Source organism: Ruditapes philippinarum, unplaced genomic scaffold (assembly GCF_026571515.1).
Source record: "Ruditapes philippinarum isolate M1 unplaced genomic scaffold, ASM2657151v2 ctg2249_1_1_1_1, whole genome shotgun sequence".
In the NCBI taxonomy this organism is placed as follows: domain Eukaryota; kingdom Metazoa; phylum Mollusca; class Bivalvia; order Venerida; family Veneridae; genus Ruditapes; species Ruditapes philippinarum.
This window is the reverse complement of record NW_026854370.1, coordinates 143,143-156,181: the sequence shown is the minus strand read 5'-3', so window position 1 is coordinate 156,181 and position 13,039 is coordinate 143,143. Positions and strand designations below refer to the sequence as shown.

Sequence of the window (13,039 nt, the reverse complement as noted above, 5' to 3'; positions counted from 1 at the left end):
TTGGAATGGAAAAATGAAAGTTTATAAAGCTTTTATTAAATTTCACAAGGCTTTCAACACATCAACAATGTATTGAAAATGTGTTGGACTGCTGGTCTGATGCATGCAGATGCTGCGTTGGCATATAGCGATTCCCTTCTTTGTGTGTGTGTGTGCATGCATGTGTGCGTGCATGTGTGTGTGTTTTATACATAATATGTAAACATCTTTTGGAAACATTTTGTCCAATTTTAACCAAACTTGACAGGGTTGTTCCATGAGTGAAGGGCTTCCAAAGTTGTTCAAAGACTTAAATAAGGCCTAGAGCATAAATATTTTGCATAAGGCGTTGTCTGGTAGACATTCACAAGATTTTCACATTATACCCCGGGGGTCAAATTAGCCCTGCACTAGGGTACATAGATATTCCTGATAGGTATGTAGTTAAAACTTAAAATCTTCTCATCTGAATTGACAAAGGCTAGAGGTTAGATATTTGTCATGAAACATTTGGTAGTGAACCTCTACCAAGATTATTCACATTACAGCCCAAGGGTCAAAATTAGCCTCACCCAGGGGGTCATATATTAAGGTTTTCCTTATATGTGTATAGCAAAAACTTTTAAAAAAATCTTTTTATCAGAAGGTTTAAGGCCTAGAGCTTAGATACTTGGTAAATGATATCATCAGTACGTCCTTTACCAAAGTTGTTCAAATGTTGCCACTAGTGAAATAGCACCAGGGTGTCATAGGTTTTCCTTAAATGTATAAACATGTATAGAAAAAAAAACTTAAAAAATATTCTCCTCTGGATTGACAAAGGCTAGATGTTTGATATTTGGCATGAAACCTATACCTGTGTCGTAGACCACTATCACTATTGTTCAAATTAAGCCCTGGGGTCAAAATTGGCTCTGCCAAGGAGTCTTCTTAGGTTTTCCTTACATGGTATGTATATAGTAAAACCTAAAAAAAAATCTTGTCTGAATGTACAAGGTTTACCAGGCACCAGGGTGTCTTAGGTTTTTCTTAAATGTATATACATGTATAGAAAAAAACTTAAACAAGATTGTTTTAATTTTAGCCCTGGGATAAAATTTGCCTTGTGCGAGGGTTGGGGGAGGGAGTCATTAATTTTCGTTATGTACTTGTAGTAAAAATTTAAAAATGTACAAGGCTAGAGCTAAGGGCTTTGATGCCTACATTTTGTCAAGTACAAATGCTTTTATTTTGAATCAATAACTGCACTATTGAGTGCATTTTTTCCAGTGAATGTGTTTGGCATGTAAACAAAAATGTTCACCTAACTTTTAAGTCTTGCTGAATGATTCAATACCACATTTTTATAGACTACAAACCCGCATGTTGGTCTTGTTTTTAAAGATAAAAGCACTGAAGACTCTATTTTACTATTTCAGTATTGTATACTGCAGATAATAAACAGGTCTTTGCAAACTGATTTCTGTATTGCTCTTCAGTTTCGCAAACCATATAGTCTGGTCTGGAAAATCACAGCACTAGTCTGTAGGAACAACACCTCTTTCTCGTCCTATTAATAACTTGAGAAGAAATAAGCCAAGATTTGTGTTCGGAATTGACTGTAACCAGAAGATGACTTATATTGAGTTCAGTAGATTAAAATCACATGGTCTTGATAACACAAATATTGTCAAGCAATGTATACCTCAGTGCTTGCAGCGCTTTGATTATATTTAGGCATTACATAATTATAGACTATAAAACTTATGACGAACTCTTTTATTTCAATCCAAAATTAACAAAATTGAAGAAATTAAATAAAAGAAATTTGAAGGGGACGCCGTGTTTTTCTTACCAAATATGAGAGTGTGATTTTCAGAGGAAAATATGATAAATTTTGACCCAAAACATTTAATGCATCTATTTGATTCATCTTTATTTGTGAGGCATTCACATAAAGCTTAAGAAGTTATCTTTCATTTGATACCATTCTTTAATATAAAAAAGTTACGAGGGGCGCCGTGTTTTCCTTCACTTTATTTAGAAATAGTGGAGAAGCGCCGGGTTTTATACCTGTCCGTACATTTCCGTAACAGAAATTCATTATTACTTAAAAAGGGGCGGGGTTTTACGTTTCATTTGTATATTTCAGGTACAGATAGATATCTGTAAGTGTGCAAAGTTGCTTATGTATTATTTGCAATGGTTGATACGAACTTGTAAATTTGTTGTTGTTTTCCATGTTTAGTCAATTGTTACGATCTACATGTAAACATGTTATTTAAAAGCGGGTGCCTTCAATTAAAATATTGGATTAAGAGGCATATCATTTGCTGTGCACAAATACAATAAAAAATGCTAGACATACACGTTTGCATTTTCAAATGTAGTTTTCAAAAGGAACAATTTACATGTCTGGAATTTTGGCATCGAACGCCCTCCATATAAGACATCCATAACTTTTTATTCACTCGCTAACAATGTACTTAAAAAAAGTAGAAAATTATTTGAATAATTAAAGTATAAATTCATTCAAATGTCTCTAGTACTGCATTGAATTTATAACATTGTATCACTATTGGATATCGGATAAACACATGAATAATGGTGCAAACAAAGGCAAAGGAAAAATTAAATATCTAGTAATCTTAAGCTGCTTTTTTAAACGATCAGAGATCGATTTTTTTCTTATTTAAAGTATTTAAAAGGTTATAAATAAATAAATAAATAAATTTCAACAAACAAGCATGTATAATAAATCTGTGAGGAAGATAAGCTCAATTATAATGTAGGAATTTTTCTGTTGATCATTAATATTTCATTGTTTCAAAGACAAGAATATAATAACTTAATAGTTTAATTGAAAATGTTGATCTATAAAAAGCAATTATTATTCTTATAAGATGTACCAGGAAACAGCAATTAGTATTTGAATAACAGTAAGGAAATAAGTCATTCACAAATGGTTTCACTATTCCCTAACCTGAGTTGCGGAAGAAGCCACTTAACCGAAGTATGAGTACTGTCATGTATTTTTCAATGAGATATTAAATACTAAATAGGATTACAATGACTTACTATCTGATCTAAGATTGAAATAGAAAATATACATGTTTTCTTCAGTTGTTATAAATCTAATAATAAATATGTCTCTGTCACCAACTTAAAGTGTAAGTCTTCTAAATCTGAAGTTTCCTTAAAAACAAATGAGTAAAAGAAAGATGGACCACCTGTGTTCAGAAAGGACCACCTGAATTTTGGATCCAGTGGTCCGGCATACCACCTGCTGAAAAAGTTAGTGTCGAGCCCTGAAAACCTATTTTTATTTTTATTGATCTGAAAGTACAAAATATCAACCTGTTGACATTAATACGTTTTGGTTATAATTGTACATAAATTGTCATTTTTGAATTGATTATGATTATCAGATATATTTTATATTTTCAATTATAATCTTACTTATATAAACTTTATTTTCTTTGGATGTCAAATAAATACATTCTTTATGCGTAATAAAAAATTACACCCTCTGTTTTTGTTTACATCTAAAACAAAATGGTAGTTCTACTTTAAATTAGAATCATCATGTTTCTATGTATAAGTTATTATTTTTTAATCAAATTAATTTAGATAATTAAAAGTTTGAATAAAAATGATTTTAATTGTTTTATTATCCACGAGTCGAACTTATTCCTAAAAGAATAATTCTACATGTAGACGATATTTTTAAATGCAATATCTATCGGAAATATTCTCCGGCTTCCGTTTTACAAACATTGACATAGAGCGGAACGGGGAACCACGCACGTGTTGCGGGAAATCACTTTTTCGTTTTAGGAATTACCGTCTACATGTAGATTTTTTCTTAAAATACAGGCACATGGGACTAAGTGCCACTCGTGGGTGATAAAGCCATTTAAAAGTATGTAAAATCTAGTTGTGTGCATGTGTGTTCGACTCATTTGAACATTTTTGTTGATGCATTTCAAATACCAAGCTACAATGTACATATCATGACGGTCTGATCTTTCGGACCTGGATTATTTCTGACTTTTGGGCTTTACTGCGGTACAAATAAGGATCTGTTCATAGTCAGTTTTAAAAGAAAAATATATATTGCATCGATTCCATGCAAAAATCCGACGCTAGTACCACCCGGTGGGAAATTTTGACAGAGAGAACGGACATACCCGTAATTTTCGTACTCGGATGTTGCATACCTTGTCTATAACAATATAAGTAAAAATTGTTTTTTTTTTTCATTTTTATTCTTTTTAACATATGGATACTTTGTTGCATAAATAACAAGGTTAAACACATTTTAAGTATTAGCACCTTTGAATCAAAATATATCACACATAACACATGAGACATATTTACAAAGATGTGAGTCTCATTAACACTCTACTACCATGTTTTGTGAAAAAATACGTTTTTTTTGTTAAGCAATACAGTTTTTTGGGTAACTGTGATTTTGTTGGTAGAAAGCGGGAGTGATTTTTGTAGGTAGATAGCGGGAGTGATTTTTGTAGGTAGATAGCGAGAGTGTGATTTTTGTAGGTAGATAGCGGGAGTGATTTTTGTAGGTAGCAGGAGTGATTTTTAAGGTAGATAGCGGGAGTGATTTTTGTAGGTAGATAGCGGGAGTGATTTCTGTAGGTAGATAGCGGGATTTATTTCTGTAGGTAGATAGCGGGTGTGATTCTTTTGTAGGAAGATAGCGGGAGTGATTTTTGTAGGTAGATAGCGGGAGTGATTTTTGTAGGTAGATAGCGGGAGTGATTTTTGTAGGTAGATTAGCGGGAGTGATTCTGTAGATAAATAGCGGGAGTGATTTCTGTAGGTAGATAGCGGGAGTGATTTTTGTAGGTAGATTGCGGGAATGATTTTTTAGGTACATAGCGGGAGTGATTTTTGTTGGTAGATAGCGGGAGTGATTTCTGTAGGTAGATAGCAGGAGTGATTTTTGTAGGTAGATAGCGGGAGGGGAAACAAAAATGTTTTAACAATCATACTCTTAATGAGGAGACAGATATTTTGGTTGAATGTTAAAATTGATCTTTAAACTAATCGTCGTCATACAGCAAAGATATTTATAAACAAAAACTGTTTAGTCGACATGAAGAAAGTACTTTCCCTATTGTAATAATGGTGCATTGCAAAAATCATGGAAATGAATTAACATCTCGCAATCTATAAAACGAAATTTAATAGATGCTTATAAGATTAAAAAATGAACAAAATGTTTTTCTTACTAGCGTCTAAATAACTAGATTGAAAAAACTTTGCCCTACTTTGCCATGCAGTATGAAAGCCAAATTTGATTTTTTCTTTCTGATAGTCTATTTCGCATAAATTGGCATCAATAGAGTTCGCCTAACCACTCTTTTAGACGACGCGTCTATCTATTATGTCAACGAATAAGTTAGTAAGATGCTTACAAGAAAAAGAAATGTCTTAAACAGCTTGTAACAATATTTAAATGAATGATTAATAAATGCTTTTGAAGAAAGTTTATGACGTCATTACAGTTCATAAGCAGACTATAGAGAATCATACATCATGGTGCGGTCCGAACCTGCGATGACCGACGAGGATGGTAATTTTTTGAAAAGCTTGTCTGCATTACGTCTAGTCAAAGAAAGTGTTGAACCATTAGTTAAAAAAGGTTCACTTCAGTATACGGAAGAAATAATTAATCAGGCAAGACAGGAAGCTGGGCTATATGGAAAAGACATTTGTGGACATTGTACAACTCATAATGCTGTACCATGTAAACCTGGAAATGGACTTTGTCATTATGACAAAGACGGGAATTGTCGATTCCATGATACAAGTGATCCTCTGAAGGCATTTAAAATTTGCCCAAAGGGTATCTGCAACCGGATTGTCCGAATAATAAAATCACGACATAGGTTTCATTCACCTACTTTCAAAAACACTGATGCAAGAAGGTGGTTTCAAAACCCATTTGAAATTATGAAATGCTTTATCCCGACTGATGGTTATCAAGCCATCGAAACAGTTGAAAAAACAGATCTTGTAGGATTGTTATCAGTGATAATTAACTGCAAATCCTTCCAGTCTCTAGTAGCAGCAGACCTAGGAGCTCAACATAACATTTTTGATAAGGTATGTAACATATAGCCAATTAGAGTAAATTATTAGCTCATCATGAACTATTTAGGTTACTCATTTTCCGTTGTCAGCTCGCTTTGTCTACACTTTTATTTAAATGTCATATAATTTTTGAGCCATCAAAAAGTTTATTTTATGATTATGTTAATAATATAACACATTTATGAAATTAAATTTACAAATTGGACTTCTATCAATATTTTCATCGGTTACAAATAGCAGTAATTTTACGAACATCATTTTTCCAATTTTGATATTTTTCGATTCCTTTCCTGATGTGTTTTGTAAGAATGATCTCCATATTGATTTTGATATGTATTACGATTACGATAAAGGGTTAGAATCCCTAATGAAAAATATTAATTTTAATGTAGATCCCTTTTTTTGTAAAGCCAATAAGGTAAAGATACATTAATTATGCCCCCTTTAAAGAAGTAGGGGTACATTGCTTTCAATGTGTCTGTCCTCCGTCGGTCTGTCGGTCCGTATACCAAATGGTTTCCGATCAATAACTAAATAACTCTAAGGCCTATGAACTTTAAACTTAGTAGGATGATTTACACCATGTAGATGACCTCTATTGATGTAGGGGTCAAGGGGTCAAAGGTCAAGGTCACATTGATCTTGTAGGTTAAAACGGTTTCCGATTAATAGCTAAAAAACGCTTAGGTCTAGGAACTTCAAACTTGGTACGATGATTGTACATGACCAGTAAATGACCCCTATTGATTTTTGGGTCAAGGGGACAAAGGTCAAGGTCACATTGACTTTGTATACTTTGTATGTAAAAACTGTTTCTGATCAATAACGCTTAGGCCTAGGAACTTCAAACTTGGCATGATGAATATACATGACCTGTAGATGACCCTTTTTGATTTTGGGGTCAAAGGTCAAGGTCACAATGACTTTGTAGTTTCCAATCTATAATTAGTGAAAAACGCTTAGACCTAGGGACTTCAAACTTGTTATGATGATTGTTTATGACTAGATGATGACTTCTATTGATTTTGGGGTCAAGGAATCAAAGGTCAAGGTCACATTGACATTGTATGTAAAACTGTTTCTGATCGCTTTGGCCTAGGAACTTCAAACTTGATATGATTAAACATAACAGGTAGATGACCTCTATCGGTTTTGGGGTCAAGGTCACATTAACCTTGTAGGTAAAAACAGTTTCCGATCAATAACTAAAAAACGCTAAGGCCTAGGAACTTTAAACTTGGTATGATGATTGTATATGACTAGAAGATGACTTATATTGATTTTGGGGTCAAAGAATCAAAAATCAATGTCACATTTGCTTTGTATGTAAAAACAGTTTCCAATCAATTTACTAAGAACGCTTAGACCAAGGGACTTCAAACTTGGTATGATTATTGTATATGACTAGAAAATGACTTCTATCGATTTTTGGGTCAAAGGTCAAGGTCACATTGACCTTGTAGGTAAAAACAATTTCCGATCAAAAACCAAAGAACGCTTAGTCCTGGCAACTTCAAACTTGGAACGATGTTGTTAATGACGAGTAGATTACCCTTATTGATTTTTGGGTCAAGTGGTCAAAGGGCAAGATCACATTGACCTTGAAGGTAAAAACGGATTCCGACCAATAACTCGACAACTGAATTTGCCTTGGTTGATATTTATTACTTGTAAACTAAAGATGCTTTTAAACACATTTCAAGGTGTTATGTAATATTACAAATTGGCTGTCATTTAGAAGGCTTACATGATTTATAAAATGTATGCATATATTATTTGGTATGATTTGTGATAACTTTGTCATAAAATTGCTGCACAAAAACCTAAAGGTCACAAATACCTATTGACTATTCATGACAAGTGTATAACCTATATTAATTGTTTGGTCACTATGTCAAAAGTCAGTCATAATAACCTGACCACATAACTAATGGCTGCCGATAGAAGGGGCATGCATGTTTTACAAATATATCTTGTTAACATATTATTTTACAAAGCTCAAATTTCTACACTACGTATAATAAGACAATTTACAGGACTGTTTGCTCAGATAAATGATCAGGCAGTGTCTGTGCTCACATGAAACATGTATTTTAACAAGCTTTTAAGGTCTTTCGTTGCCTTCTTGTTTAATATAATTTGAAACTTATGTTCACATATTTCATATCATTGTTTTATTCTCTGTTAATGTAAAAAATTGATGCATATTTTCACATAAAATTAGACTAGTTATTAAGTTGCAATTTTAAAATCTGAAAAAAATGACATTTGTTTTCAGATGAGAGAAATCAGAAACAAGACGTTTCATTCTGCGGATTACAATATTACAGACAGAGACTTGCAGGAGCACATGAAGCTTATGCTATCTATCTTAAATGATGCAATGTTTCTAGCACATGATAAAGATGCACAGACTGCAGCTGAAAAGATACAAGAAGTGCGTCATATTTACAATCACCCGTGATTTTTTATAGATCCTTCTATCTTATTTTACAATTTACAATATGAGAGCAATGAATGAAGGTTCAAAATTTTAAGATTGTAGTGAGTTAGAGAGAGAGGAAAAAATTCACATTGAGAGAGAGCTTCCTTTTTGTTAGTTTTTCACCGCACTTGTATAATTATCTTAAAATATCAAACGAATGATATAATAAATGTTTTTATTCTTACTTCTTCCCGTTCATTTTTAATGTTTTGATACATTTATACAATTTTGTTTTATTTGTTTCAGCTTTTTTACTTATTTACAGTTTAACTTTTATTTTTTGGTAATCTTAATTAAATCATTACAACAGATTGCTGACAGTTCTGTACACGTATACTGTGGTGAAGAAGTGCAAGATCCAGATCTAAATCCTGAATCTGACTTCAGCTGGGGAAAGACTATCAGAGGTAAGCGATTCTTTAAAACTATAGATACTATTGATATTATATTGCTGAGAAAAATATAAAGACAACTTAGAATCAATGAAATACATACATTTGCTGAAACTCTTGTGAGGATTTACTGACAAAATAAAGTTAAATCATTCAAAAATTCATATTTGTTTAGGTGCTTTTATTGATTATTTAAACATTTAGTTTAATGTTATTTTATTGCATAATTGTATCTAAATTTTAACAGGCAAATGAAATACAAAGAATACTTTGTTGATAGTTAATTGGTGTCAGTCAGATATATCATTGACCTTAGTCCCGACCACAACAGGTTAATTGCATAAAATAATTGTTTGCCTTCGTTTTTGCATGATGATAACATATGAACGATTTAGATAATTGCGTTACTATTTAGTATGACAATATTTTAAAGGTGAACTTCCTCAACAATCCCTCATAATTGAGTGTTATGCCTCTCATGTTCATTTTTGCCATGAATTTATTCATTGCCTACGACAGTACAGTATGCCTTTTGTCAGATTGTAATGTATGGGCACATATGTCTGTGTAAATTGTACAATTTTCCTAATGGGATACATTTCATTTCAATTAAACTCGGTTAATGTCATTAAAAGGCAAATTGGATATTAATTATTTTGTAACAGACTTTCAGCAGACAAAATGAATGACATGTCAATTCAGGTTTTTACTACACCGTATTATCAATATTTTATTTTATTACCTGATACCTTATATAAATGTAATTTGGTATTTTTAACTGTTTTCTAAAATTCTAAAAAAGTCAACGTTCGCGAACTGTTCACCGGTCAGCAGTTTTGACTGTTTCCCTCGCGTACTCTAACATCATTGACGTCATAGAGGATTCCCCTGATCATGATCATAAACCAGACGTGACGTAACATAGTTAAAGTATTAAGTTTTATTATTAACATATATGCAAAACTATCTTTTTGTTGCAAGTACTGTTAAAACAGTAATTGATCAGGTAATAAAACAGTTATTGCATACGTGATTTGGGAACAGTCAAACATTTGTCCCTCGGTGTCGGTGATCGGCCTTGGGCAACAGTTCAAAACACTATCCCCTCCACCTCGGGCCAACATTTTGACTGTTCCCAAATCGCATATGAAATAACTGTATAATGTATTATTATAATATATGATCTCAATATAACAGCAATCCCATTGCTTTTTGCAATAATGTAAAATTTAAATAACCCAGTTTTTATAACACGTAAACCTCTATACACATATCTCTTACATGATACTTACGTGTGTTTGTTTTCCTTTTCAGAGAATGCTAGAGGTATGTACTTTTTTATCTCAAGAATTGTGTGATTCCTCAAATACATTTTATTTAGTCTTTGTGTAATGTGATAACAAATTATATTGCAGGCTCCGCCCCCTGGGGGTCATAGGTTTTTTTTTCATGTATATAGCAAAACCTTAAAAACCTTTTTTTATGAATTGACAATAGCTAGAGGTTAGGTATTTGGCATGAAACTTTGTTTAAGGGAATACTAACAAGATTGTTCAATTTATTGCCCTGGGGTCAAAATAAACCTTGCCCTAGGGTCATTCATTTTCAGTATGTACATATAGATTTAAAAATACTTTTGTCGGTAGGTACAAGGTTTAGAGCTTTGTTTTTGGAAAAAATATTATTATGGCCCTCACAACTTTTTAAAATTTCGTCCGTAGTTCAAAATTTGGTCCCCCCTCCAGGTCTCATTTTTCCTTTTTAATGTCATTTTAAAACTTAAAAGTTCCCCCAAATTTGAAAAAGGGGTGGGTTTTAAACCAAATAAACTTGTTTAGTAAACACAAGGTTTTTAAAATTTTGCCTAGTGTAAAAATTTGGCCCCATTGGGGGTCATTGATTTTTTTAGAAATAAAAAAAAAGAAAAAAAAATTTTTTCTAAAACAGGAAATTTTTAGGTTGATTTTTGGGGGAAAAATTTTTTGTGGGACCTGAATAAAGAAAAAATTAAAAATTTAAGTATGGGTTTAAAATTTGTCAAAAAATGAAAAATTAAATTTCAGCTGGTTTTGTTTTTTGATGATTTTCCCCCCCTTCTTGCATGAATTTTGGAAAAAGGAAAAATTTTGAGATGTAAAATTTGAATTAAAATATCAGTCCCAAATTTTTGCCTTGTGACCTTTTGCTTAAAAAGAGCGTATTTTTAAATTAAGGTTACTTTAAGTAAATTCATTTTGATAGGGAAGTTTTGTTTTAGTTGGGTTTTTTTTTTAATAAAATAAGTTTTTTCGAAAAATTTAAAAACTGAACAAAATCCTGCGGCTTTCAAGCCTTTTTAAAATTTTTCCCAAAAAAAAGCAGCGACGTCATAAAAAAAAAACGGCTTGTTGGGAATGTGATATATGGTAAAAGAAATGTCTGAAACATTGGAAAAGGGAAAGGCAAATTTTTTAAATGGTTTTTTAACAGACCCAAATATCAAAAACGAGCTTAAAAAAAATTTTTGAATTTAAACAAAAAAAAAAAAAAAAAAAAAAAGCCCGGGGTTTTAAAAAAACCCTTTTTTAAATTTTCAGATTTAAATGTCAGTTTTTCCCTGAAACGTGGGTTTAATATATAGTGATGAGAAAAGCATATCCCCTTCCCGAAAAATTTAAATTCGGGGAAAGGTTTTTAAATTTCACTTTGAAACAACGTACAAATTTCAAAAAGGGTTTGGGACGGACGGTTAAAAGTTTTCGGGGTTCCTAAAAGGCCCTTTATTTTATTTTTCATTAAACCCTTAAACCAGGGTTACGAATGCCAAAATTTTAAAAAAAATTTTTTCACCATCAACCAAAATAACATTATAACCCTTGATTTCCCCACCATAGTCTTTCCAAAGCCCTAAAAAAAAAAATTCGATTATAAACAAATCCTAAACCCATTTTAACCATTTAAAGATCTTTTTCCCCCAATATTTAAAAAGGATTTTTCTTTTTTTTTATGCCCTAAAAGATTATCGTTAAAAGTGGAAAGGTTTTTTGGAAAAAAACCTAGATTTCGCGCGCCCCCAAATATTTATTTTTAATTTTAAAAACGTTATTTTCCCGAAACGGGGGGGTAAAAAATTTGGCAAATTTATTTTCAATTTTTAAATTTTAAAAATTTTAGGGGTTTGGTTTTAAAAAGATATTTTTTGGTTTTTCCATTTTTCGGCCCGGGGCTTTATTTTAAACCCTTTAGTTTCAAATTTAAAAAACCCTTACTCGACATTTTTGAAGAAATGCAGGCCTATAAATTTTTTTTTGCATTTTGAATATTCGGGTTTAGTTCCCTTTTTAATATTTTTATTTTTTGTCTACTTTTTTACCCCCGATTTAACACAATTTTTGAGTTTTTGACTGGCGTTCTTAAAGGGCGGTGAAAAAGAAATTTTTTATTTATGGCCCCCTTTTTATTTTTTTTTTGTTTTTTTTTTGGTGTTTTTTTTTATTTAAAAATTTTTGTCAAAAAAAATAAATTTTATCAGATGTTTGGGTTTTTAAAATCACCGGGTACTTTCGAAAAACCGGCTTGTCTTAAATTGTTTCCCTTTTTTCCGGGCACGTTTGGCAAATACAACTTTTCGCGGCTTTGGGGGAAAGCAGATTTTAAAAGGGTTGAAAAATGGGAAAGCAGGGGCCACCTTCCGCTAGGTTGGTGCGGCGCTTGGTATACACCACATCGCTTGGTATACACCAGAGCCTGTGAGAGATACCGTCTACATGGTACACCCGCCAGGAGGCATGCTGGAGGTCAGTAAAGGGTCACAACACCAGCTCAGCCTCGGTTGTTTGGTCGTTCAGGCACGTCGTGCAAGGTTTTCAGCAACATGGCCCGTTTGATGGACCATGGAGCAAACAATGTGGACCATGCAACACTCGTGACACTTTCTGTGCACTAATGAGCCAATGTTCTGCCTAGACTTCACAGATAGGCGTGCTAGAGTATTGAAAAGACAAGGTGAACCGTTTTAGGCTGCAAATATTGCTGAGCATTAATGTTACGGGGTTGGTTAGTTATGGTGTTGGAGGCATTAGCTGGAATGGACGAATCGCCCTGG

At 32.6% G+C, this 13,039-nt stretch overlaps 1 protein-coding gene across 1 annotated transcript; it reads left to right on the top strand.

Moving 5' to 3' along the window:
• The first annotated feature begins 5,466 nt into the window (after window positions 1–5,466).
• LOC132739990 (uncharacterized) lies at window positions 5,467–12,821 on the top strand. Its single transcript, XM_060727843.1, has 5 exons — window positions 5,467–6,090; window positions 8,357–8,515; window positions 8,874–8,970; window positions 10,270–10,281; window positions 12,679–12,821. Exons 1-5 carry the CDS (start codon window positions 5,521–5,523, stop codon window positions 12,819–12,821), a joined length of 981 nt encoding a protein of 326 aa, XP_060583826.1. The 5' UTR covers window positions 5,467–5,520.
• Window positions 12,822–13,039: the final 218 nt, after the last annotated feature.